Source organism: Tursiops truncatus, chromosome 20, assembly GCF_011762595.2.
Source record: "Tursiops truncatus isolate mTurTru1 chromosome 20, mTurTru1.mat.Y, whole genome shotgun sequence".
Taxonomy (NCBI): Eukaryota; Metazoa; Chordata; class Mammalia; order Artiodactyla; family Delphinidae; genus Tursiops; species Tursiops truncatus.
Window position 1 is genome coordinate 2076184 of NC_047053.1, and position 24211 is coordinate 2100394.

The following is a 24211-nucleotide window of genomic DNA, read 5'->3' on the forward strand; positions in this document are numbered from 1 at the left end:
GTGATCAGCCTGTATTGCACCCTTTCCTGGGAATTGATCTATCCTCAAGGAGGAGCCCTCAAACGTAGAACAGGAGAAAATGCTCACTCCTTAGATAATAATGATTGTATGATTGCTCACGCTTGCATCTGTTGCTAACGCACAGTCTAACCCAGGTGCTGGGGGAACTGCGTGAAGGAGCTGGACTGTCTCCGGGTTCTGGTGTCCAGGCCCCAGCATCCCCGGGGCCCTGCCGCCGTCTGCAGTAACTGCAGCAGCCGCAGGGGTGTGGACGGGCGCTCGGGGTCCAGCCCCAGCTGGTGCCCCCGAGGTGCTGGCCTCATTCGTCCTCCCAGCAGCCTCCAGGAGAAGGCGGTGTTTCATCCAGATCAGGGGGCTTCAGAGAGGTCAAACGAGCGTGGCTTTGTGTCGCCCACGCCCGCCCTATTTCCACACTGAACACGGGCTCCTCCTAACTGATTCTGAATCAGTATTATAACATCTCTGTGGTACAGCCGGACACACCTGCTTCTTCCTTTTCTCCCTCCGGTGCCCGTGGTGCAGACCTAGTTTTACCCGATGGGCGTGGAGCTTAGAGAATGGGGTGGCCCCTCGTGGTAGGCAGCTGTCCTCCCTGGTACCCCATAACCGCGCATCTCAGCCCCCACGAGATGCTGAGCGCCCCCCAAAGCTGCAAGGCGGTCCTGCCACTAGATGGCAGTCTCGTCCAAACACTGACCCCTGTGCTGGGAGTCCCCGCTCTGACCAGCAGTCCTCCTGGCATTCATTAGGTCAACAAATATTTTCGAGCGCCTACTGTGTGCTCGGCGCTGTCCTAGGCAACAGAGAGACATCGAGGAGCAGGACATGGAGCTCCGTAAACAGAGCCGTGTGGGGGAGGAGGACAGAGGGCGGGGGGGCCGGGGACTGAGAGAAAGAGGGGTGAATGACCCGACCTCATTTTGGAAGGAGCACTTTGGCTGCCTGTGCAGACTGGACGAATGGACAGGGGAGACCAGATGAGAGGCCATGGCCAGACCCTAGGAGAGAGACTTTTCAAGGCTGAATAATAGTCCATCATATGTAAATACTACATTTTCTATATCCCTCCGCCATCGGACAGACCAGAAAGACCAGGAACGAGCTTTAACTTCAGGTGGTGTCTGGGGTGACCCCGGTATGAGGAGGTTTCGAACTTGGTGCTGGTATTATCAAGTCCTGGGTTCTTAGGTAGTACCTGGTGGTTTCATGGCCCTGTATTTCCCAGGGGTCATCAGGGCTCGGCGGCTTTCCGGGGTCCTCCCCGGGAACCCGTGGTTCAGAGGGGGGCGCTCTCCCTGCTCCTGCCCCCAGGAACACTGACGTTTCTGCCAAGTCTTTCCGTCCAGAAATGTGCTGCCTCTCCAGTTCTCTGAGTTTTCATTTTCGCTTTTCCCTGATGTCTGCTTATTGCCCCCGTCCTCCCCCTCCCCCCTCCCCTCCCCTTCCCCCTCCTCCTGCCGGCGGCTCTTCCTCCAGCTCCTTCTGTTTGTTGAGTTTATGCCTAGGTTTATACTTATCCTGCTTTGGTGGATGGGATTCCTTAGTCATTGTATTTTCTTTCTTTTTCTTCTTTTTTAACATGGAAAACTTCATGAACTTGCATGTCATCCTCCACGCTAATCTTCTCTGTATCCTTCCAAGTTTAGAATGTGCCGCTGAAGTGAGCATTTGTATTTTTTTAATTAGATATTTTTAAACTATTTAATTCATAACTGACTCCTTCCCTTACTGGTACTGATGGTTTTCAGTTGATTCTTATGTGTTTTCCAAGTGGAGGATTCTATCAGCTGCGATAACAATGCCTTTTGTCTCCTCCATCCCATAGCTGTGTCTTTTCTCTCTGATTCCTGCTGTATCGTGAGACCCGAGTTGTGTTCAATGCTAGTGATGTCCTTGTTCTCATTTTACTGTGATTGCTTTTTAAAAAATTTTATAAATTTATTTATTTTGTTTTTGGCTGTGTTGGGTCTTTGTTGCTGCGCGTGGGCTTTCTGTAGTTGCAGTGAGCGGGGGCTACTCTCCATTGCGGTGCATGGGCTTCTCATTGCGGTGGCTTCTCTTGCTGTGGAACACGGGCTCTAGGCACGCGGGCTTCAGTAGTTGTGGCACGTGGGCTCAGTAGTTGTGGCTCGCAGGCTCTAGAGCGCAGGCTCAGTAGTTGCGGCGCACGGGCTTAGCTGCTCTGCGGCATCTTCCCGGACCACGGCTCGAACCCGTGTCCCCTGCATTGGCAGGAGGATTCTTAACTACCGCACCACCAGGGAAGCCCACTGTGATTGCTTTTGATGTTTCCCCATTAAATCAGATACAGAAAGTTGGCCTGAGATATTGTTTTGCAGGTTCAGTTCTTCCTTTCCTCTTTTTGCTCAGAGTTACTAGGATTGGGTGGTAGATTTATTAAATGCCCTCAAGGCATTCTGTTATTACTTTAATTACTGATTTTCTTTTTTACCCTGGAGTCTCCTTCAGGAAATCCAAATATGTGTATACTTGGTCTCCTGGGTATGTCTTCCACATCACGGATTTCCTTAATCCTTTTGATTGCTTTCATGCATCCTCTGATTTTTAAAAGCTTATCATCTAATATGCTTTGCTTTGTTTCTTTCCTTGAATTCAACTATTGTGTCTTTAGTATAATTTCTCTGATTGCAAACTGCTTCTTCTTTATGACTTCCTGCTCTATCTTCATAGCTATAAAAGCTCCTTGAATTTCAATGAGGATGCAGATTAGAGATTTTTAAAAACATTTCCTGTTTCTTCCAATAACTTTGTTTCATAGGTACATATTTATCTGGATTCCTCAGATGATTCCCCTTTTATGAACTGCTGAGACTTTCCATATAGATCTAGTGATTTTCTAGAATCATCCATCTTCACAGAGGGAAATCTGTTGTGTCACGTCCCAGGGGTGGTGTCCACGCGGTGACTTTCTCTCACGCTGAGACTCAGGGTAAACTTTGAATAATGCAAAGTGCTGGTTTCCCTTGATTTACATGTTAGCTGCATTTCTAGAAAATTCAGTGTCTAATAAAGTGTAAAAACTCTCCTTGTGGGCTTCCCTGGTGGCACAGTGGCTGAGAGTCCGCCTGCCGATGCAGGGGACGCGGGTTCGTGCCCCGGTCCGGGAAGATCCCACATGCCGCGGAGCGGCTGGGCCCGTGAGCCATGGCCGCTGAGCCTGCGCGTCCAGGGCCTGTGCTCCGCAACGGGAGAGGCCACAACAGTGAGAGGCCCGCGTACCGCAAAAAACCCCAAAAAACAAACAAAAAAAACCTCTCCTTGTGTTTCTATGTAAAATAGTGTTAGATTCTGGACTCAGATCATTATAAACAGTTCTTTTTTTCACTTCCCGAATGCTGGGTATCCTAAGAAAGGGGAGAGGGCTGCAAGAAGCAGGCACACCCCTGACATTTGTAGGGCCTGGGGCAAGGAGGCAAATATGGGCCCACTGTTTATTGGCAAGGTTCTGATCAGTGTAATTAAGTAGCCTATGAAGGATCAGGGATTTGGGGTGATCTGTTAGGTTGTGGTCCAGGTTGTTGTATATATCAAAAGTTTATTCCTTTTTAATTTTTTCATAGTATTTCTTGGTGTGGATGTGCCACAGTTTATTTACCCACAAGTCTGGGTTGTGTCTAGTGTTTTGCTCTCATGAATAAAGCTGTCACAAACATTATCATGAATAATGCGATACAGGTTTTTACGTGGACGTTTTGTAGAAGCATTTCTCTGGGACAAATGCCCAGGAGTGCAATTGTTGGATTGTGTGGTAGTTGCATGTTTAGTTTTTTAAGAAATTGCCACAATGTGTTTCCAGAGTGACTGCGCCATTTTATAGTCACGCGAGCCATGTGTGAGTGATCCAGTTTCTCCACAGCCATGCTAATAGGTGTGTGGTGATATTTCACTCTAGTTTTAATTTGCATTTCCCTGATGGCTAATGATGTTGAAGCACATCTTATTTTTCTTTTGCAACTTAAAAAAAAATTTATTTATTTAATTTATTATTTATATTTGGCTGCGTTGGGTCTTCGTTGCTGTGCGTGGGCTTTCTCTAGTTGTGGCAAACGGGGCTACTCTTCGTTGCAGTGTGCGGGCTTCTCATTACGGTGGTTTCTCTTGTTGCGGAGCACGGGCTCTAGGCCCGCGGGCTTCAGTAGCTGTAGCACACGGGCTCAGTAGTTATGGCTCGTGGGCTCTAGAGTGCAGGCTCAGTAGTTGTGGCGCACGGGCTTAGTTGCTCCGCAGCATGTGGGATCTTCCCGGACCAGGGCTCGAACCCGTGTCCCGTGCATTGGCAGGTGGATTCTTAACCACTGCACCACCAGGGAAAACCCAACCTTATTCTTCTTTTCCAAAGTTGTTTTATCTAGTCTCATTCCTTTGACTTTCTATATAAATTTAGAATTATCTCATCTGTGTACACACAGAAAGTCTTCTGGGAATAGACATCTTTACTGTGTTGAGTCTTCCAATACACAAACATTTATTTAGATCTCCTCTGATTTCCTTCATCAGCATTTTATAGCTTTTAGCTTACAAATCCTGTACCTATTTTGCTAGATTTATACTTATTGCTTTTTTTAGCAATTGTAAGTATTATGTTACTGTATTTCTAATTTTGGTGTTCATTGCTAGAATATTGAAATACAGTTTATTTTTTACGTTTATCTTGTATCTTGTGAACTTGCTGAACTCACTTACTTTTGTCGGAGATTCTTTTTCCTTTAGATTCCTTGGGATTTTCTATGTAGACGATCATGTCATCTACAAGTAGGAGCAGTTTTAATTCTTCATTTCTGACCTGTATACCGTTTATTTCCCTTTCTTGCCTTGTTACACTGTCTAGAAATTCCAACACTGTGTTGAATAAAAGTGCTGAGAATGGACATACTTGCCTTGTTCATAACCCTAGGGGGAAGGCATTCAATCTTCTACCATTAAGTATAATGTTAGCTTTTGGTTTTTTGTACATGCTTTTTATCAAGCTGAGGAATTTCCCTTCTATCCTAATTTTTGTAAGATTTTTTTTTTCTGAGGAATTCCCCTCTATTCCAACGTTTATCATGAACGGAAGGTGGAAAGTGGACCAGCTGACCGTCAATGTATTCACCAGCTAGATTTACTTTTTTTAAAAATTATTATTATTTTTTTAGTTATTTTTAGATTTACTTTTTAAAAATGTGGATGGTTGGGAGAGCGTTTTGTGAACCACTCGTTAAGAAAAGGGAGAGTGGAATTTTTAATGTTTTGATTTATACCCTTTGTTGTATGAAAGAATTTAAGAAATCTTATAGAGATAAATGCAAGAAAATAAAAAGATAAAAATGTGGGGGGGCGGAAATAGAAAAAGCAAAAGCTAGAAGGAAAGTGCATGATTGCTAGTTCGGTGAGGAGTTTCTGGAAGCCAGAGGGGAGAGGGAAACCTGATTCATGATAAGATGAGAAGAAGCCAGCTACTGATGAAACACACAACCGTCCCGGGACTGAAATGTACAGAAATCAAGTCTCCTTTAGGTATCTGAAGGGAACAAGGTATCGATTTTCTAAAGTCGGCAAAGGCATCTTATAAAGCAAAACTTATATGTCTGAATACCTCACTAGCACCCCTAGGTAACAGTTCTCTCCTTTATTATTCTTTTAAACAATTCATACATTGACTCTCTCTCTGCAGTATTTAGTCAGAAACACAGCATTACTGTTAGATTTCGGTGAATTTAAACCAGGTGAGCATATTGGGTTACGTGCCAGAGTGACATTACAGCAGTAAACTTCAGGGAGGGAGCTGTGATACTACTGATGATACGTGTTTGTGTTGACAGCTGGGGTCTGCTAGCTGAAATGTCGAGGATGCCTGTGAGTAAGCGTGGCAGGGGCAGTATGACTGCAGTACAGTGGGTGGAGGTCGAGGACGTCTCCCACTGCAACTGCCCTTCCCGGGAGAGCATGGTGACTAATGGCCTTTAATAGGGTCAGCTTCTGGACGGAGGGATGGAATGATTCGTTCTTCTAGGAGGACGATCGTGGGTGTTGCTCCTTGAGTGAACGTGAGCTGGTTCCTGGTCAGAACCACGTGGCCTGGCGCCCGTGCCCCAGGCTTCTTTATGGAAGCGGAGAAAAGGGAAGGAAACGGTGAGTCCCACTGTGGAATGAGTTTTATGTTCCAGAAGAAAGTTCTGCTTTTCTGGTTCTGGGTAACCGTCACGTTGGATGGAAGGTAAGCCGGAGGTCTTTCCACTGAATTCATGGAACATTCAAGTTCCAGGCCCTGAACTTGGCCATGACCTTCTGAAACGTTCACATCGCCCTCTGGAAAACATGACCAGACCTGCTCCCTCGTGCTGCCTTTCCTGGCTGCCGACGCACAGTAGATTCTCAGTGCTCTGTTCTCTCTTCCTGAAAGTTTGTCTGGATGATTAAGCTTGCCGTCGAATTTTATTTCTTAGCATATTGATTTCCGCATCAAAAATTAGGTGAATACTGAGGAAAGCGTTTTTCCTAAGCAAATTACAGTACAGATAGAGTAGAAGTGTGTCCTGCGGATACGTGCCGTCCCCCTCTCTCAACTGAACCTTGCTCAGGTTTTCTTAAATGCTCTTGGAGGGGATATTTATCCTCATTTGATCAATTCCAAAAGACAGCCCAGCCGAGGTGGCTTTATGCTGCGGGAATTCGTTTCGGAACCCGAACGCAAGAGATTGATAATAAATGAAATCAACATATATTTGATAATCTAAGTGCAGAGTATTCAAGTCAGGAACTGTGTGTGGGGTTGATGGCGGAGGGTCCGAAAGGAAGGCTTGCAGACAGCAGTGGAGCAGCAGGGAGGCTGGAAGAAAAGTGGCAGAGGCGGGCACAGATGCGGCTTTGTTCTTCCCTTCCCGCCATGCCCCAGCTGTGTGGCCTGAAGCAAAAGGATCCCCCAGCAACGCTGCCAGTCCCACTCTTGGCGTAGCCGCGCCTGTGGGCTTTCAAATGAAAGCAGGTAGGAAGGGTCCTTCTGCCGTTTGCCTCGTTCTCAGTGCATTTTCCGAGTTAACCCATCCTGGCTCCCGGCCACCCCTGGGGCTCCTTTTGGGCCCTTGCAAACCATTCCTTTAAAAATCTGTTCTATCAAACTCTAGTCTTTGGTCAGGTAAAATTTTTAAATCATATTCATTTTTTGAATCGGTCATAGAATCATATGGCTCACAATGTAAAGGGTACAGTGAGAAGCTTTGCTGTCACCTCCCTGTCTGCCTCGTTCAGCACTGTCTGGCCCTCCGCTATCCTTCTAGAGATTCCCAGTGTGTGCAGAAGCAGGTGTGCGTCCTCTTCCCTCTCTGTGCACGACGGTGGCGGGAACGGTCACAGGTTCCGCGCGGTGAGCCCCGGAACCCAGTCTGCACCCTCCCACGTGTGCGGTGTGCTTCACTCCTCTCCAGCCTGCCCCTCATCTCTCTGTGCTTATGAGAGCCATTCATGACCTTGTTCAAAGTTATCTCCGCTTCTGGGGTCGTCATTTCCCTGGGCCAGGAAATTTATGCTCCTTAGGTGGTTTTCTTGGGCTTGAGTTTCCTCTCACTAAGGTTTGGTCTGCCCTCCGCAGGGCAAAACCATTTTGGGGGGCACGTGTGTGCAGGAAGACAGGAGGAGGGGCAGAGCTTTTGCCCTTAATTGTTTCCAGCAAACCTCAGCTCCTTTCCAGGATTAGCTTTCCAGACCATTTTCTTACAGGTTTCTGCCAACTTCATAGTCAGGCAAGGCTCTGCATCCTGTCCTTCAGTTTTACGCAAGTCCTCGAGTTTGCCCGGGTCATCGTCACCCTGATTGCTTAGGGATCACCCCTTTCTCCCATCGTTACTCACTGTGGGATGAGACTCTCCCGTTTGGAGAAGCATCACATGTTTCGTTACCTGTAAGACGAAGTTAACTCCACCCATCTCAGCAAGTGGGGACCACAAAAGGCAATGGCCTTTGTCAGGAACCAAGAACAGAGCCTAAAATGTAGATATCTCTATAAAACCTGCTTTTCCTCTCAAACCATCCTCCATAACAGGATCTCCGAGTTAGGAATCGTGACAATTAAGTAAAATCCACCTGCTTTGGACTCTGGGGCGTCCTGACCAGGCTCTTCCAGCTCTGCTTTCCTAAGATGATGTGCTTTTTTCTTCCTTGCACTTTGTCAACAATTACTTTTTCAGTCAAAGTTAGAGTTCTCCTTTTTGGTTCCAAGCAGTAAAATTAGGGCCAGGTTTTGACTGAACATGTGGAAGAATGTTCTAGCAGCCACAGAAGTTCAGGGAAGCGTGCTGCCCCAGGAAACCAAGAGCTCCCGGTTATCGGTGGGGAGGTTTCATTCTGCGCTGAACTCCTTGCTGGAGATGTTGGAGGGCGATGGGAGCAGATCCTCACTAACGTCCTTCCCAGCCCTCGAGGGGTTGCTGTGAAGCGCAGAGACCTCCTCCTCTTGTCTCCTTCCATGTGGGAGACACTGCTCCAGCCCCTCGGACCACCAGGTACCTGATGACTCCAAACCTGCATCTCTGCCCCAACTTGCACCTGCCTTCCGGAAACACGCCTCCAGCTGCCCACGGCGTCTCGTGGATGTTCTGCACGTGTTGTGTCCGTCCCTTCGTTACTTCAACAAATGTGTCCGCTGAGTTCCAGGCATCTTCCCAGGTGCCGGGGACGCAGCCATGAGCGAGACAAGGGAAGCCCCGGCTCTCCTGGGTCTTACACTGTGTTCGTGTGGATCTGTCGGAGTGATGCCCACCCCTCTTACTGCACTTGTTTCCCTGCTTCCTCTAGCATCTGACTCCTGCCGACTGCAGCGCTCTCCCGACACCCAAATCAACTCTCCTGTTATCCATCAGCCTCCTTTCCTTCAGCGTGTGATTTTCTTTGTCACCACGTCTACCCACTTCTTTTCATTTCCTTTGGGTTACCCTGACCCCACCTGGCACAGCGTCTCTCATCTAAGACACAGAGGCTTCCTGGTTGAAGTTGGGCTGCTGGTAATGTTTGCCCCACCCTCTTGTCCTGAGAGACTGGGACCAGTTTGGGTCAGTTCATTGACAAAGTTGGTTAAATTGGGGAATCCTAAAAAATGAAAGATATACTTTAAACATTTTATTTTCACCTAAAATGTTCAAGTGCTTTCATTCACTGATGTCCAGCTACAGAGCCAAGGTATTTTCTTGGAGCGCACATGTCAGTGGGAACCCGTTGGCATCTTCCCACACCTGTGACACACCTTCCATGATTTCCAGCTTTAAACAGGAGCGAGAGCATAGGTGCTTCCGAAGAGGACTGCCTGCAGACTCCCTTCACGTGTTTGCTACTGGTCCCCTCATCATTTAGAGCTACTTTGGGCATTTTTTAAATTGAAGTATAGTTGATTTACAATGTTGTGTTAGTTTCAGGTGTACAGCAAAATGATTCAGTTTTATATATATATATTTATATGTAATGTGTGTTTTCAGATTCTTTTCCATTATGGTTTATTACAAGGTATTGGATATAGTTCCCTGTGCTATACAGTAGGACCTTATTTACCTCTTTTATATATAGTAGTTTGTATCTGCTAATCCCCAGGTCCTAATTTATCTGTCCCCCATCCCCTATTTTAACAGCTCACTTTCATCCAGTCTTTTCAAACCATTCAGAGTGGCTTTTTTTTTTTTTTTTTTTTTTGCGGTACGCGGGCCTCTCACTGTTGTGGCCTCTCCCGTTGCGGAGCACAGGCTCCAGACGCGCAGGCTCAGCGGCCATGACTCACGGGCCCAGCCGCTCCGCGGCATGTGGGATCTTCCCGGACCCGGGCATGAACCCGTGTCCCCTGCATCGGCAGGCGGAATCTCAACCACTGCGCCACCAGGGAAGCCCCAGAGTGGCTTTTGAGGAAACAATCTCTTTCTCTCTCTCTGCACTATTTCATTGGTTTACATAATAATTAAGTTACGTAAATAAAATCACTGGTACAACTAGCGTAAATAGGGTTGGAACAAATAGACCTACTCTCAGTATGCAGACAACCCATGTGGAGGGGGCTGAAGTGCACGGCTGTTCCAGGTGGGGCCTGCCAGCCAACTGTGCTCGTCCTGCCCAGGACATTGGTCAATGTGTCCTGTTCAAATGGGCACCTTGGTTACCTTGGTGAGCTGGTTATGTGTAAAATGCTAGGAAGAGGGTGGATGAACACAGGCTTTGCATCAGCAGGGCCCTCATCCTGAACCACAGCTTTGGGTGGCTCAGCCCTCTCCTCAGACACCTGCGGCTCTCCCGCGGGAGACCAGGGGCAAAGCTCCTGCCTGGATCCAGCGCGATCCCACAGCAGCCTCGGCCCAACCCTGTTCATGCCTTGAGCTCCAGTCCTGGGCCACAGGGGGGCTTGTTCTCCAAATACACTCAAGACTTTCCAACAATCAAGCCTTTGTTCGCCCTGGTGAGCACAGACCCGGCAATGCTCCTCCAGGACACACGTCCAGGCCCGGCACCTCTCCTGCTGGCCCCTCCTGCCACTCTGGACCTTGACAGCAGTGCTGTTCACCACAGGAGGGAGGACGAACTGGTAAGCATCACCTCCTCTGTGAAGACTTTCTCGATCCCACAACAGGATGAGCTTTTCCCCTTTTAAAGATACACTGCGTTTGGGCTTCCCTGGTGGCGCAGTGGTTGAGAGTCCGCCTGCCAATGCAGGGGACACGGGTTCGTGTCCCGGTCCGGGATGAAGCAAGTCCGCAAAGGCTGCATCCTGTACGATTCCAACCATACGACACTCTGGAGAAGGCAAAACCACAGAGACAGTAAAACAATCAGTGGTTGCCGAGGTTTGGAGGAAGAAAGGTGGGGGGAAGACTAGGTGGATCACAGGGTACTTTTAAGGCAGTGAATCTATTCTGTGTGACACTCCAGTGATGGATACATGTCATTATACATTTGTCCAAACCCACAGAATGTATAACCAACCCAAAGAGTGAACTCCAATATAAGCTGTGGAGTCTCGTTAACAATAACGGATCTACAACATTGTAAATCAGCTATACGTCAATAAAAAAAAGAAAAAAAACACGGATCTATATTGGCTTATCGATTGTAACAAATATACCCCACAGTACAGGCTGTTAATAAAGGGGGAAACAGAGGGGGGTGCGGAGGGGGTATATGGGAACTTTCTATACTTGCCACTCATTTTTTTTATAAACCTGAAACCTCTTTAAAAAACAAAGGCTATTCCTTTAACAAAAATCGTGATCCAAATAACTGCCTCGGGCTTAAAGTAACACCACAAAACAGGAATAACAGTCACCGGGGATCACCTGTCCATCAGCCATTTCCTTCTTCTTTGCTAATGAACTCCACGGAACACGATGCTGATAGAAGGTCACACTGTTCTTAGCTCCGGAATGAATCTTAATTACACGGTCGAAGCCAATCGTGGTGATTCCATTTTCCTTGCTAGTGACTGAGGGAGGTCTGGTGGGAGAGTCCGGGAACGCTTTCTTGCCCTTAAGGGGACACACTGGAAGCATGCTCTCTTCTTCCATGGGGCTTTGTCCTCCCTGCTTGCAGTCACCAGCACTACAGCGGCCATCCCCACCAAGACGGCGAAGGGAGGTGGCCAGGAGGGTAGATGAGAAAGACAGAGAGAACTGGTTCTCCCACGACATCACTGTGTCCCCAGGGTAAACCTGCTCTGAGTCACCTACCTTCTGTTCTGTTAATACAACATGGCACGCTTCCTCAGTGTTGAAGTCCAGCTGAGTCAGATATGATCTGACCTGGTAGCTCTCCTTTTTCTCCATAAGGGACTCAGGTTCAGAGAGATTCGCTATCTTGCCCAATGACATAGAGATAAAAAGGAAGGAGCCAGAGTTCAATTCAGGCCTGTTGCCTGCGAAGCACTTGTTCTTTCTTTCTCTACCTCTCTGACTTCAGGAGAAGCTGGCCGCGGAATCTTCAAAGAGAAGCGACTCTTTCAGGATTCAGAAAAGCAAATAGTTTCTTGTAATAAGTAACTGCAAAGTATGGGAGAAAATCTTGAAGAACCCTTCCTGAATTAGAGAAAACACATTTTTTAAATCTCCAACAGGGCTTAACTTAAATATAAATAACATCGCTAGAGGGTAAAGGAAGGCAGATTGAGATAATGGTCATTACCACTATAGACCCCGGTACAATAAAAATGCCCATTGTCTGTCCTTGTCTCAGCCACTGACTCATTAGGTGACCTCGCCCAGACCACCCCCGGAGCCTACAAGAGCCTTATTATCTACCCATCACCTTCCCTTGGAGCTTCGTATGAATAATAAAAACTCATCACTGGCCTTCAGATTCTGAAGTTCACATTATATGCGAAAGACAAGCCTAGGGGTGTAACGTGAGTTTTTCCCTAAGCTTCCAAGTCTAGGAGCACAAAGGGGGTGGTGTTCCCCTCAATGATTTCTGGAAGTCCCAGGAGCATGGGGCTTAGGCTGCTTTATTCAATCAATAATATTCAGCACCTGTGTTGTACATGACACTCTCCAAGTTTTCCATCTTCTAAAGGAGGGGGGAAACCTCAACTTTCCTAATAAGTCAAAGGCCAACGAGATTCGCACAAAGAAAACCAAGAGAAACTTAAAACGCTGGGAGAAAGAGTCAAAGAGAGGGTAACAGAAGAAGTCTAGTAACTGAATCGGAAGAAAATTTCCTCAGGCAAACAGCACATATATTGGTCTGAAAAACACTCCAACGACAAAAGGTGGCAGGAAACGTCGAGGGCGCATCTGTAGGGACAGAAAGCAGATTTGTGGTTGCTTGGAGCTGGCGTGAAACAGGAGTTGACTGGAATCAACAGAAGGCATCTTTTCGGTGTGACAGAAATGTTCTAAAGCTCCGTCGTGGTGGATGGTTGTAACTCGGTAAACTGACTAAAACTCTTTCGCTTGCACATCTTAAATGGGTGAATTTAGTGATATGTAAATTACACTTCGATAAAGCTGGGTTTTAAAAAAATTTTTTAATTTTTTAAAATCTTTAGAAGCTTTTTTTTTTTTTGCGGTACGCGGGCATCTCACTGTTGTGGCCTCTCCCGTTGCAGAGCACAGGCTCCGGACGCGCAGGCTCAGCGGCCATGGCTCACGGGCCCAGCCGCCCTGCGGCATGTGGGATCTTCCCAGACCGGGGCATGAACCCGTGTCCCCTGCATCGGCAGGCGGACTCTCAACCACTGTGCCACCAGGAAAGCCCTGGGGCTTTTTTTAATAAGTAAAAGGAGATAAACGGATGAGCCTTCAAGACTCAATTATTTCTGAACTAAAAAGAGCCCCGTCATTACTCCAAATCAATTAGCAGGACTGAAGCCTGGGGGTGCCTCAATGCCAGGAATAAAGGCTAGAAAGATACTGGCTTTGAAGAAGATGAGATAAAGGGGAGAGAGAGGCCTCAGCCACGCTTGGGACTGGCTTGCTTCCTGAGGGTGCTGCCGGCAGGTCCAGTGCACAGTTCACTGGAAGCAGCAGAGAAGGAAGAGGCAGCAAAGAGCAGTACAGGGCAGGGCGCGGGGAGGTCTGAGCAGAAAGACAAACGGAGCGTATCTTTTTTTTTTTTTTTTTGCGGTACGCGGGCCCCTCACTGTTGTGGACTCTCCCGCCGCGGAGCACAGGCTCCGGACGCGCAGGCTCCGCGGCCATGGCTCACGGGCCCAGCCGCTCCGCAGCATGTGGGATCTTCCCGGACCGGGGCACGAACCCGTGTACCCTGCATCGGCACGCGGACTCTCAACCACTGCGCCACCAGGGAAGCCCTGTTGCTCTTTTAAAACAAGCATCATAGGTGCCTCCCTAGAGCCATTTTTGAGGTTATTTAGCACCGGTTCTGGTTCTGGAGCATGTCAGCTGTACCTCCACCTGTGGCTCCGGACAAACTGATTCCACTGGAAATTTTATCCTATTCCAACACTGGACGGTCAGCGTTTGTTTGCCCAGTTCGTATTATCGCCACAACTTGACTTCTCGCTGTCCTGCTTTCAAAGTTCTCTTTAAAAGATTTGTTTTCAGTGATGGCTGATACTTAAAATTGTGAGGTCATGCCCTCAGGAATAATTACTAGGAGTGTGTTAAATTTCTCTATCTCCTTTTCAAATGGTTTTATCAGGTTACCGCCATCAGCATCTAAAACTGTCACTGATGGATTATCACTGTCACTGGTGGTCCAGTGGTTAGGACTCGCTGCTCTCACTGCAGAGGGCCTGGGTTCGATCCCTGTTAGGGGAAATAAGATCCCACAAGCTGCGTGGCCAAATAAATAAATAAATAAATAAAACTATCATTGATGAAGTTTATTTCAGGATGTGTCTTCCTTAAACAGTATTTAACATTGATTGGCTCATGATGTTTTTGGAAAAAAAATTTTTTGGAGGCAATTGGGGAAATTTTAATATGAACTGTGTACCGTGTAATATTTTGAGAATATTATTTTTCGTAGGTGTGATCATGGTGGTTGTAGGAGAGTTTAGGAGATCCTGCTGGAAGTATTTGGGGGTGAAGTGTTGTGATGTCATGTGGTTGGCAACATACTTTCAAATGAGTCAATGAGAAGGAAAATGGAGAGGGGTCGAGATAAAGGCCAAATGTGGTAGAATGTTTATGCGGTAAAATGTTTACAATTGGTAAATGTAGGTGATGGATATAGAAGGGGTTCATTGTGGTGTTCTGGGTACACTTTTCTGTGAATCTGAAAATGTTCACAGTGAAAAGTCGGACAATAAAAAAAGACTTTTTCCCCTTCAATATTATAAAACATTCATCCGTGTTTACTTCAAGACTTTTATATGTTCATATTTTACACTTAAATTTATACTGAATTGAACTTATTGTTGGCATAAAGAGGGATATATGGCTGTCACTTAATTTGAAGTGCTACTTTATGTTCAATTCTTTAATTTTTTTATAAATTTATTTATATATTTATTTTATTTATTTGGCTGCGTTTTGTCTTTGTTGCTGCGCACTGGCTTTCTGTAATTGCGGCGAGCGGGGGCTACTCTTCGTTGCGGTGCGCAGGCTTCTCATTGCGGTGCCTTCTCTTGTTGTGGAGCACGGGCTGTAGGCGCGAGGGCTTCAGTAGTTGTGGCACGCAGGCTCAGTAGTTGTGGCTCGCGGGCTCTAGAAGAGTGCAGGCTCAGTAGTTGTGGTGCACGGGCTTAGTTGCTCCGCGGCATGTGGGATCCTCCCCGACCAGGGCTCGAACCCGTGCCCCCTGTGTTGCCAGGCAGATTCTTAACCACTGAGCCACCAGGGAAGTCCTGTTCAATTCTTTTAAATCTGTTTTTTGGGGAATTTCCATTCTGTTGTAACCATACAGGTTTTCTGATGTAATTTTATGGCATGTGTTCATCTCTAATAAGGCAAATCTCTTCTCTTTTTCTTCCTCTTCCAGAGTTTCTTAGACTTTCTGATGCCTTTATTCCTCCAGGTGAATCTTGGAGTAAATACATCAAGTTCATGATTAATTTGAATTTTGTTAAAATTATAGATTAATTATTTGGGCAGACTTGATGTCTTTATAATATTTAGTCTTTTCATTTCAATAACATAGGATGTCTCCGGAGAGCAAAGAATCCTTCAGAAGTTCAAGTGACCATCCCAGAACTATTTTGTTTGTTTAAGTAGCATTGTATTATAGAGTAGGTAAATATATTATTTACTTCAGTTTTATGAGATATGGATGCAAACATGACTAAGACAGCATCACTGCTGCTCAGAGAGTTCACAGTCTTACAAAGAAGCATAGTTTAAATAATGTGATTCTGTGGGAAAATACAAGCATTTACAAGGGACAGAAATACCATAAGGGAGTGAGTATGTATTTGATTCTGGCTGGGATGGGCAGGCTCCCAGGGGGAGTGATGCTTGCCCAGGAATTTAGAGGAAAGCGTAGGCATTTGCCAGGTAGCCAGGCTACAGTGGGGTATCAAGTCAGAGGGCATATAGCAGATATGAAAGCGTAGGGACCTGAGACAGTAGGGCATGTTTCAGGGCACCACAACTGGCTTCATGTCACTGGGAGATAAAGGGAGGGTGTATTTTTGAAAGATGAGTGTAGAGTAAGGGGTAAGGGGGTGCAAGATGATACACCAAGAACTGGGGACTTTATGCTAAAGGTAGAAGGGAGCGGCAGGGAGCTTTTAAGCAGAGGTGTGATAAGGTCGCATTTGCCTCCTTGATGGGTGGAATGGCGGAGGGGTTTGGGCAGCCGCATCAAAGCATCGAGTGAGTTCGAAGCTAGTGCTAGTTTCTCCTTGTGCGAATTAACAGCCTGAGTTAAGCAAGTGCCAGCAAAGATGAGAGAGAGGCAAGATTAGAACAATGTTAAGAAGGTGAAATACTCACAGGACTCAACTTAAATATTTTCGACTGTGAAAGAGAGTCATAGTTGTACAGGATGTATCTCGGGTTGGTATCTTGTCAAGTTTTCGTGACAAGATACATGTTAATTGCATAACAGTTTATGGGATTAAGAAGATGACTCATCAGTTGCAAAATGCTCCAGATAAGTATGTAACTGTTCTGTAAGTGGAAGTGGTGTCACTGTGGCAGTGTTCACAAACTCAGCCTTTGTCAATTGATCCATACATATTTTGGGAAGTCAGACATCTTTTCTGGGCTTATTCTTCACCATTTATTTTTTAATTTATTTATGTTTGGGTGCGTTGGGTCTTCATTGCTGTGAGCAGGCTTTCTCTAGTTGCGGCAAGTGGGGGCTGCTCTTCGTTGCGGTGCGCGGGCTTCTCATTGCAGTGGTTTCTCTTGTTGTGGAGCATGGCCTCTAGGCACGTGGCTTCAGTAGTTGTGGCTCGCGGGCTCTAGAGCACAGGCTCAGTAGTTGTGGTGCACGGGCTTAGTTGTTCTGCAGCATGTGGGATCTTCCCGGAGCAGGGCTCGAACTCGTGTCCCCTGCACCGGCAGGTGGATTCTTAACCCCTCTGCCACCAGGGAAGTCCATTCTTCACCTTTTAGAAAGGGGGGTTGAGCTTGATCTCATATGCATTTCTGCTCTGAAGTCATCCTATGCAATTTATTTTCCTTCATACATCCGCTTCTATGTGCTCTGGGTTGTGCCAGGTTTTGTAGTTTATAGAAGTAGAACTATGGCTCTTTGACAAACTAGTTTTGATGGAGAATAACTCACAGCACTCCTACTGAAAGGCAGTAACGTGTAAGAGCTGATGTGTTTACAGTACAGCTTATAAACTCACTCATGCATTCATTCCCTGCTCTCATGATGGTTGCACTCTACTGGAGAGACAGTAAACCAGTTAACAAGTAAACATACAGTCGACTAAACGGTGGAAAGTGTCACAGAGGTCCACAAACCAGGGAAATGTATGTGTGGAGGGTCTGATTGACTATTTCACATGATGTGACAAGAGAAGCCCCTCTTAATCGAATGAATGAGAAGTGAGAGCCTCTCGGAAGTGAGAGTGAGTGAACCATATGGTCTGTGTAATGTAGGAATGTGGGGAAAAGCGTCCCGGGCAGAGGGAACAGCAAGTGCAAAGTCCCTTGGGTGGGAGCAACGTGGCTTACCTGGGAAGAGTGAGGAGGCTACTGTAGCAAGACAGGTGTGTGTGTGTGGAGGGGGGGGGGCGAGTCCACTGGTAGAGGGAGGGGAAGGGAATTCAGGGCCTTGAAGGCCATTGTTAGGGCTTGGCTTTTCTGCCGAGTGAGACAGAAAGCCATCAGAGCGTGTCAGTGGGGGTGTGATATGATCTGACCTGGGTTTTAGAAGCATCACTCTGTTACGTGAAGGTCAGGAGCAGAAGAAGGGAGAAGAAGGTTAGGAGGCGGCTGCAGTGATCCTGGTGGGAGGTGATTGTGGGCTGCACCAGGTGTGGTAGCAGTGGAAGCGGTGAGAAGTGCTGAGGAGGTGGCATTTACCATATTGATCCTGATATCTTCCGTTTATGGAGATGGAGGAGACTACATGAGACATCGATGGAAGAAAATCTAGAATTTGGTTTTGTTCCCATTAAACTGAAGATGCCTATTAGGACATCAAAGTGGAGGCGTCAAGAAGGTAGTTGGATAGATGAGTCTGGAGTTCAGAGGGCAGGATCAGGCTGAAGATATACAGGTGGGATCTAAAAGCCACAGCTTGGCTGTGATGGCCAAGTTAAAGGCAAAGAGTAAGTTGGATGGAGGTGACTGGGCATTAGGGCGCTGGGGGTCTAGAGGAGATGAGGAGAAACCAATGAAGGGGACAGAGAGGAGGACCGGGGAAGTGGCAGAAAACTAGGAGAGTGTGGTGTCCCTGAAACCAAGGGAATAAACTGTTGTTGAGAGTGACCAGCGGTGACCTAAGATGTTGAATGAGAGCTGAGAATGGGCCAGTGTTGAAGTGATGCAGCACGTGGAACCCGCTGTCCTCATAATTTTTTTTCCCCATTACATACTTTTCACTGCAAGAGTTAGTGAGTTCTAAGCATTTTCACATAAGGCAGTCATTTCTTTTATTTATTTATTTATTTTTGGCTGCGTTGGGTCTTCGTTGCTGCACTCAGGCTTTCTCTAGTTGCGGCCAGCGGGGGCTACTCTTCGTTGCGGTGCACCGGCTTCTCATTGCAATGGCTTCTCTTGTTGCGGAGCACAGGCTCTAGGTGCATAGGCTTCAGTAGTTGTGGATCGCTGGTTCTAGAGCACAGCCTCAGTAGTTGTGGCGCACAGGGTTAGTTGCTCCGCAGCATGTGGGATCTTCCCGGTCCAGGGCTCGAACCCGTGTCCCCTGCATTGGCAGGCAGCTTCTTGACCGCTGCGCCACGAGGGAAGTCCCCGATAAGGCAGTCATTTCTGAGGGCAGTTTGTCCTTGTGACTGGCATGCATATTTATTATTAGTGGCAGTATTCATCGTGGAGAATGTTGTTAAAGCGTCGTCTACACTGCCTCCGCCTCAAAACTTGCTTATTCGTCTACTCATTCATCCAAGAACTAAGTCCCAAAAAATACTTACGAAGCGCCTGTCTTATGGCAACCCAGATTTCCCGAAGGTCTGATTTCTCACGCGCGGGACTGTGCCTTCCTTCCTCGTGACACCTGGCCTCAGCGTCCCCGCAGTGGGGTTTTTCCAGCCTGCAGGGTCCAGCCGCAGTTCTCAGCGTCCGCCCCTAGAGGCCGGAAGTCGGGCAGCGGGCGCGTCCCTCCCCCGCCTGGGAGGGAAGCTTTGGAAGATCCAGAGAGATATGCAGATGAGGTGGGCGGGCGGTATGTAGATGAGGTGGGCGGGCCGCGTGGGGTGGGCAGCCCGAGTCGAGGTGGACGGCCTGCGTGGGGGGCGGTATGTAGATAAGGTGGGCGGGCGGTATGCAGATGAGCGGGCGCAGAGCGGCCGGCGGTCGCGGGGACTCGAGGCGCCGGCCCTTTCTTTGACTGGAGCGGACCCGCCGGACGTACCGCCTCGCCAGCCGGAGCCGGCGCGAGCCGCCGCGCGGTGGACACGCCGTCCGAGGCGGCCGGTCGGCCGCTGCCCGAGGCCGCAGAGCATGGGCAACCACTCGGGGCGACCCGAGGATCCCGAAGCAGGTCGGTGCGGCGGGCGGGGGGTCGCCGCACCCCCTCCCGGCCGGGCGCCCTTCCCCCACCGCCCTGGGCCGGAGCCGCGCTGCCCGCGGGCGCCGAGGGGCGCGGACGGCGAAGTTCTCGGGCGTGAGTCCCGCCTCTGGAATGCGCGCCGGGGGTGGTGAACTCACCTGTGCCCGCGCCGCGACGGGGAAACGCCGCCGGCTCCCCTGGCGCCCGGGCCCGCGGGCGGGGGCGGGGCGGGGGCGGCCGAGGGGCCGGGGTCGCCCCCGTGGCCGCGTGGGCAGTTCGTGCGGACTTTGTGGGCACTGTCCGTGTGCGTGTCACACACTTTCCAGAGTCCTGTGGAAGGTGGCGGCCCATCAGCAGGTCTGTTAACTCATCCTCAGACCCGGGGCTGGATTGTGACTGTTTCTTACTCAAAATAGCCAGTGCTTATTCTGGGATTCCGGCGCTTCTCCGGCTTATCAAATTTTTATTTGCTCAGAGATTGGGCGAGCTGGGTGGAAGGCAACTGGCCTCTGGTTTTCATCTCCTGTTGGTCATTCTGACCTCCTCAGCAGAGTTAGATGCTGCTGACCGCGGGGTCGCGTTTACAAACAAAACAGAACATTTCTGTACTGTCACACACGCAAACGGGGTTTCCTTTAGCCCCCAAAGGTGCATCTTGGCCGGTTGGGGAGAGATGGTCCACCAGGGACTGGAGTCCTGGGCTGGCAGGTGACGGGGGTCTGTGTTTGTGGGACAGTCAGAACTCGGAATACTTTTTCCAGCGGGTAATTTTTAAATTTGAATTTGAATGAGGAAATGGAAGCTCTGAGAGGTGCAGCGAATGGTCCAGGTGACTTATCCGTCGAATTGGAGGCAGGGCCGTTAATTAAGACCTGGATCTCAGCCTCGGGTCACTGCTCTTCACTCACCTTGGCAGGGAGGCCAAGCAGGGCCAGGCCACATCCTTGAGGCTGGGCGGAGGCGCGTGCCTCCCTGGCAGCTGTGGGACATTGGACTGGTATGACAACCGGGATGGAAAACTTTGCCACACAGGGAGACAGAACGCGAAGAAAAACTCTAGAGATGGGGTTACTGCATTGATTACGTAGGGGTGACTTTCTAAACTACACAGCACTTATCCAAACTTCTTTGGGCAAAAAATAGCCAACATTTGCAAATTAGTGCAAATTTGCCTGTGTCATAAACAACCCTGTGGTAAGCTATTAGGTGAAGGATATGTAACATTTTTTTTTTTTTTTGGCCGTATGCGGGCCTCTCACTGTTGTGGCCTCTCCCGTTGCGGAGCACAGACTCCGGACGCGCAGGCTCATCGGCCATGGCTCACGGGCCCAGCCGCTTCGTGGCATGTGGGATCTTCCCGGACCGGGGCACGAACCCATGTCCCCTGCATCGGCAGGCGGACTCTCAACCACTGCACCACCAGGGAAGCCCCGGATATGTAACATTTTAAAAACACCTCTCAGTAGTACACACTTGCTCTGTGTATTATTTCTTTAGTGTCAAAACTGTGAAGAGACTGTGCCCTTTGTTAGAGTTTTTAAGAGTTATTCGGGTGCTTGTGTTCCGATTTCTAAGTGACCTTTTTATTTTTTTAATAAATGTATTTATTTATTTACTTTATTTTTGGCTGCGTTGGGTCTCCGTTGCTGCACGCTGGCTTTCTCTAGTTGCGGCGAGCGGGGGCTACTCTTCGTTGCGGTGCGCGGACTTCTCATTGCGGTTGCTTCTCGTTGCGGAGCACGGGCTCTAGGCTCTCGGGCTTCAGTAGTTGCAGCACACAGGCTCAGTAGTTGTGGCTTGTGGGCTCTAGAGCACAGGCTCAGTAGTTGTGGTGCACGGGCTTAGTTGCTCTGCAGCATGTGGGATCTTCCCGGACCAGGGCTCGGATCCATGTCCCCTGCACTGGCAGGTGGACTCTTAACCACTGCGCCACCAGGGAACTCTGATGGATAGGAGATGAAAAGGACACTTTATGCCAGTGAGTTATTTTATTGCATTTTTCAGAGTGCAAATAATTTCAGAATGGGAACTCAGGCTGATTTGCTGCGAGTAAAGATACCCAATTAGAAAGTCTTAGGAAAGATTGTAATGCTAGAATATTGTTGGCTGAAAGTGTGTGTATAACTTTAGGTGATCTCCGTGCTGTGATGAAATGCTATAGAATGCGCCAATGAGATCCCGGAAATGAGAGTTTAGTTAAAGATTAACGAATCCTCGATCCCTTTTGCCACCTCGCCCACACGGGAAGTGGCGGTGCCTCCCACTGGCAGGTGCGGTGCATTGGACTAGCATCAGAGCAAGTGCTGTGGTGGGTCATCAGAGCAGGGCCCAAGGGCGGGCAGTAGAAACAGGCAGACGAGGCAGAGCGACAAACGCCCAAGTATGATTTTCACACCCATCTTCTGTCGTGTCAGTTTTGTCCTCTGAGGCGCAGACCCTTAAACAGAATCAGGAATGAAGGAGGGTTTTCAGAGGGGAGACGGAAGGGGTGGGAAGCAGGACCGGGCCTGGAAAGCCTGTGGACCATGATGCAGACGCACCACCTAGGAATGGAAAAGGAGGGAGCAGCAGGTGTGGGCAGAGAACCGCGCAGGTCCGACCAAGTCCTGGCCAGCTGCCCGGAGCCCCCAGCAGACTGCCCAGCAGAGGAGCCCCCGCTCAGGCAGTGATGGCCAGTCCTTGGTCCTCGTGCTGGAGGCTGCCTGGGAGGAATGTGCCTTAGGCCCAGAAGCCAGGCTGAGTCCCAGCGGCGCTGACAGCTGGAGTGTCAGCTAACCCCAGCCCTTGCAGCTGAACGCCGAGGTCTTTGTGGAATGGAGATCCAAGTGGCGCACCTCCTGGCTGACTCCCTCGGATCCCTGACCTCGGTTACTCGCACAGGGAGGGGCTATGAGAGGGTAAATGAGGTAAAAGCCCCATCTCCAACCCCTACCCCACCCCAGCCCCCTCTGCGGGCAGGCCTGAGGCAGAAGGCGGTTCTCAGCTGCTGCTGCTTTTCTAGCCTTGGAATTGGCTGCTGTGACAGCAAGAGTCTCTTTTGTGGGGTCTGCGATCCTCTGAGATGAGTCACTTTTACTGTGGTGTTACAGGATGGACAGGAGAAATGAATCAAGCAGAAGGCATGAAAGTTTGCACGGATGAGGGCAGCTGGAATCAGAACGTGTTGATGACCACACCTCTTAACATCCTAAAAGATCTCAGTTAACAGTCTTTCAGTTTCCAACCAGGTTGTTGGTGCCTGCAAGTCAGAGAGGGCTGCTGGGTGTAGTCGCAGGTTGCACACTGTTCAAAGGCAGCTGGGAATAAAGAAACGAGTGGGCCCAGGTGGGGTTGTATCACTCCAGAGGAAGGGGTACCATTTTGCCATTTTATGTTCACACAAAGGTACCCAGTATGCTAAAGGAGGTGTTAGTTTCTACTTAGGGTTAGAAGCTTAGAAGGCTTTTCCCAGTCTCACAACTAGCTGATATCTGCTTAGTCTTTGCTTTAAATTTGCATGTATGTGTTTAAACAGTGGCTACCAGTGATAGGAAACAAAAGTAAAAGCTTCTACCCACACTCCCTCAGGTTCCACTCGGTACTGGTTATAGTTAATGCTAACTGTGGTTAAAGACGAATCCCAAAATAGCCCCTTAAGACAGTAAAAGATGATTTCTCGCTCAGCCCCCAGTCTAGGGGGAGGTGGGGGCCATCCAGGGAGTTGTAGGGTGCTTAGAGGCTCAGGCTGGGGAACATCGTCTTCAGGGTCTGGCTCCCTGGTTGTGCTGGCTCTGGTGGCGGTCAGGAGAGGGGAGAGGGCATGAGGTTCCTGCGGGGGCTGGTGGGGCCAGGCCTGGACGGGATGCCCCTCATCCCTACCCGCATTCCACCGGCCAGGCTCGGGGCTGGAAGGCAGCTCACTCTAAACCACATCTGTGTCAATATTTTCTTACGAAATTTTAGTCAGAAAAATGGAAAGATATATATAGTTAACAGCCATAGACCCACCACGTAGAGTCTACAATGAACATTTTGTTACATTTGCTTTATCCTTCTATTCATCCTGCTATCCATCCGTCAGTCCCTCTTATTTTTTGATGCATTTCAAAGAAATGGTGGTTATCTCTGTAATTCTACATAATATGCTATACCTCTGCTATTTCTTGACCTATTAGCTTTGAAGGCTGTCTACGAACGGTCACTGTGCAAGGTGAGGAATTCAGCACATTTTTACTGCTGTCTTCCTGTCCTCCCCCAGTCCTGCAAGTCATACTGAAATTTTCTAAATCTATTGTTAGTAAAGTGGTAACGGTGGAATACAGTTGTTGGTGTTTGGTTGTTCGCTGTAAAATTCTTTTAACTTTGCTCTATGAAATTTTCATTCAAAAAACAAAAATACTAAGGAGATCTTTTATTATTTACCACTTGTATTTCTTGACGGTAACCAACTTTAAACAGTGTCCTTGGCTGGGTAAAGGAGGATATGCTGTCTCTAAAGTTCTTCTGCCTTTTCCCCTACATCCTCCATACCCTATCCTGGCCTACTCTCAACCTTTATTTTTACCTGGCTAGAACATTCTGTTTCCTAATCAGTATCATTAAATCTTCTGTGCATGTTTGTAGGTTGATTCTAAAAATTGAAAACCAATCAACATTTAAA

The 24211-nt window shown here is 48.4% G+C and overlaps 1 protein-coding gene and 1 pseudogene across 8 annotated transcripts in view; one reads left to right on the forward strand and one right to left on the reverse strand.

Moving 5' to 3' along the window:
* SPECC1 (sperm antigen with calponin homology and coiled-coil domains 1) overlaps positions 1–24211 on the forward strand; it is a 267975-nt gene that overhangs the window by 91157 nt on the left and 152607 nt on the right. Inside the window, exon 1 of one of the 8 annotated variants that reach the window (XM_073797316.1) lies at positions 19393–19563. The exons of the other annotated variants lie outside the window; for them this stretch is intronic. Coding sequence (XP_073653417.1) covers positions 19524–19563 — 40 coding nt within the window. The 5' untranslated portion in view covers positions 19393–19523. Of the gene's footprint in view, positions 1–19392; positions 19564–24211 lie in introns of those variants that run through there. 8 annotated transcript variants of the gene reach the window in all.
* On the reverse strand, positions 1595–1687 carry LOC117309837 (U6 spliceosomal RNA; annotated as a pseudogene).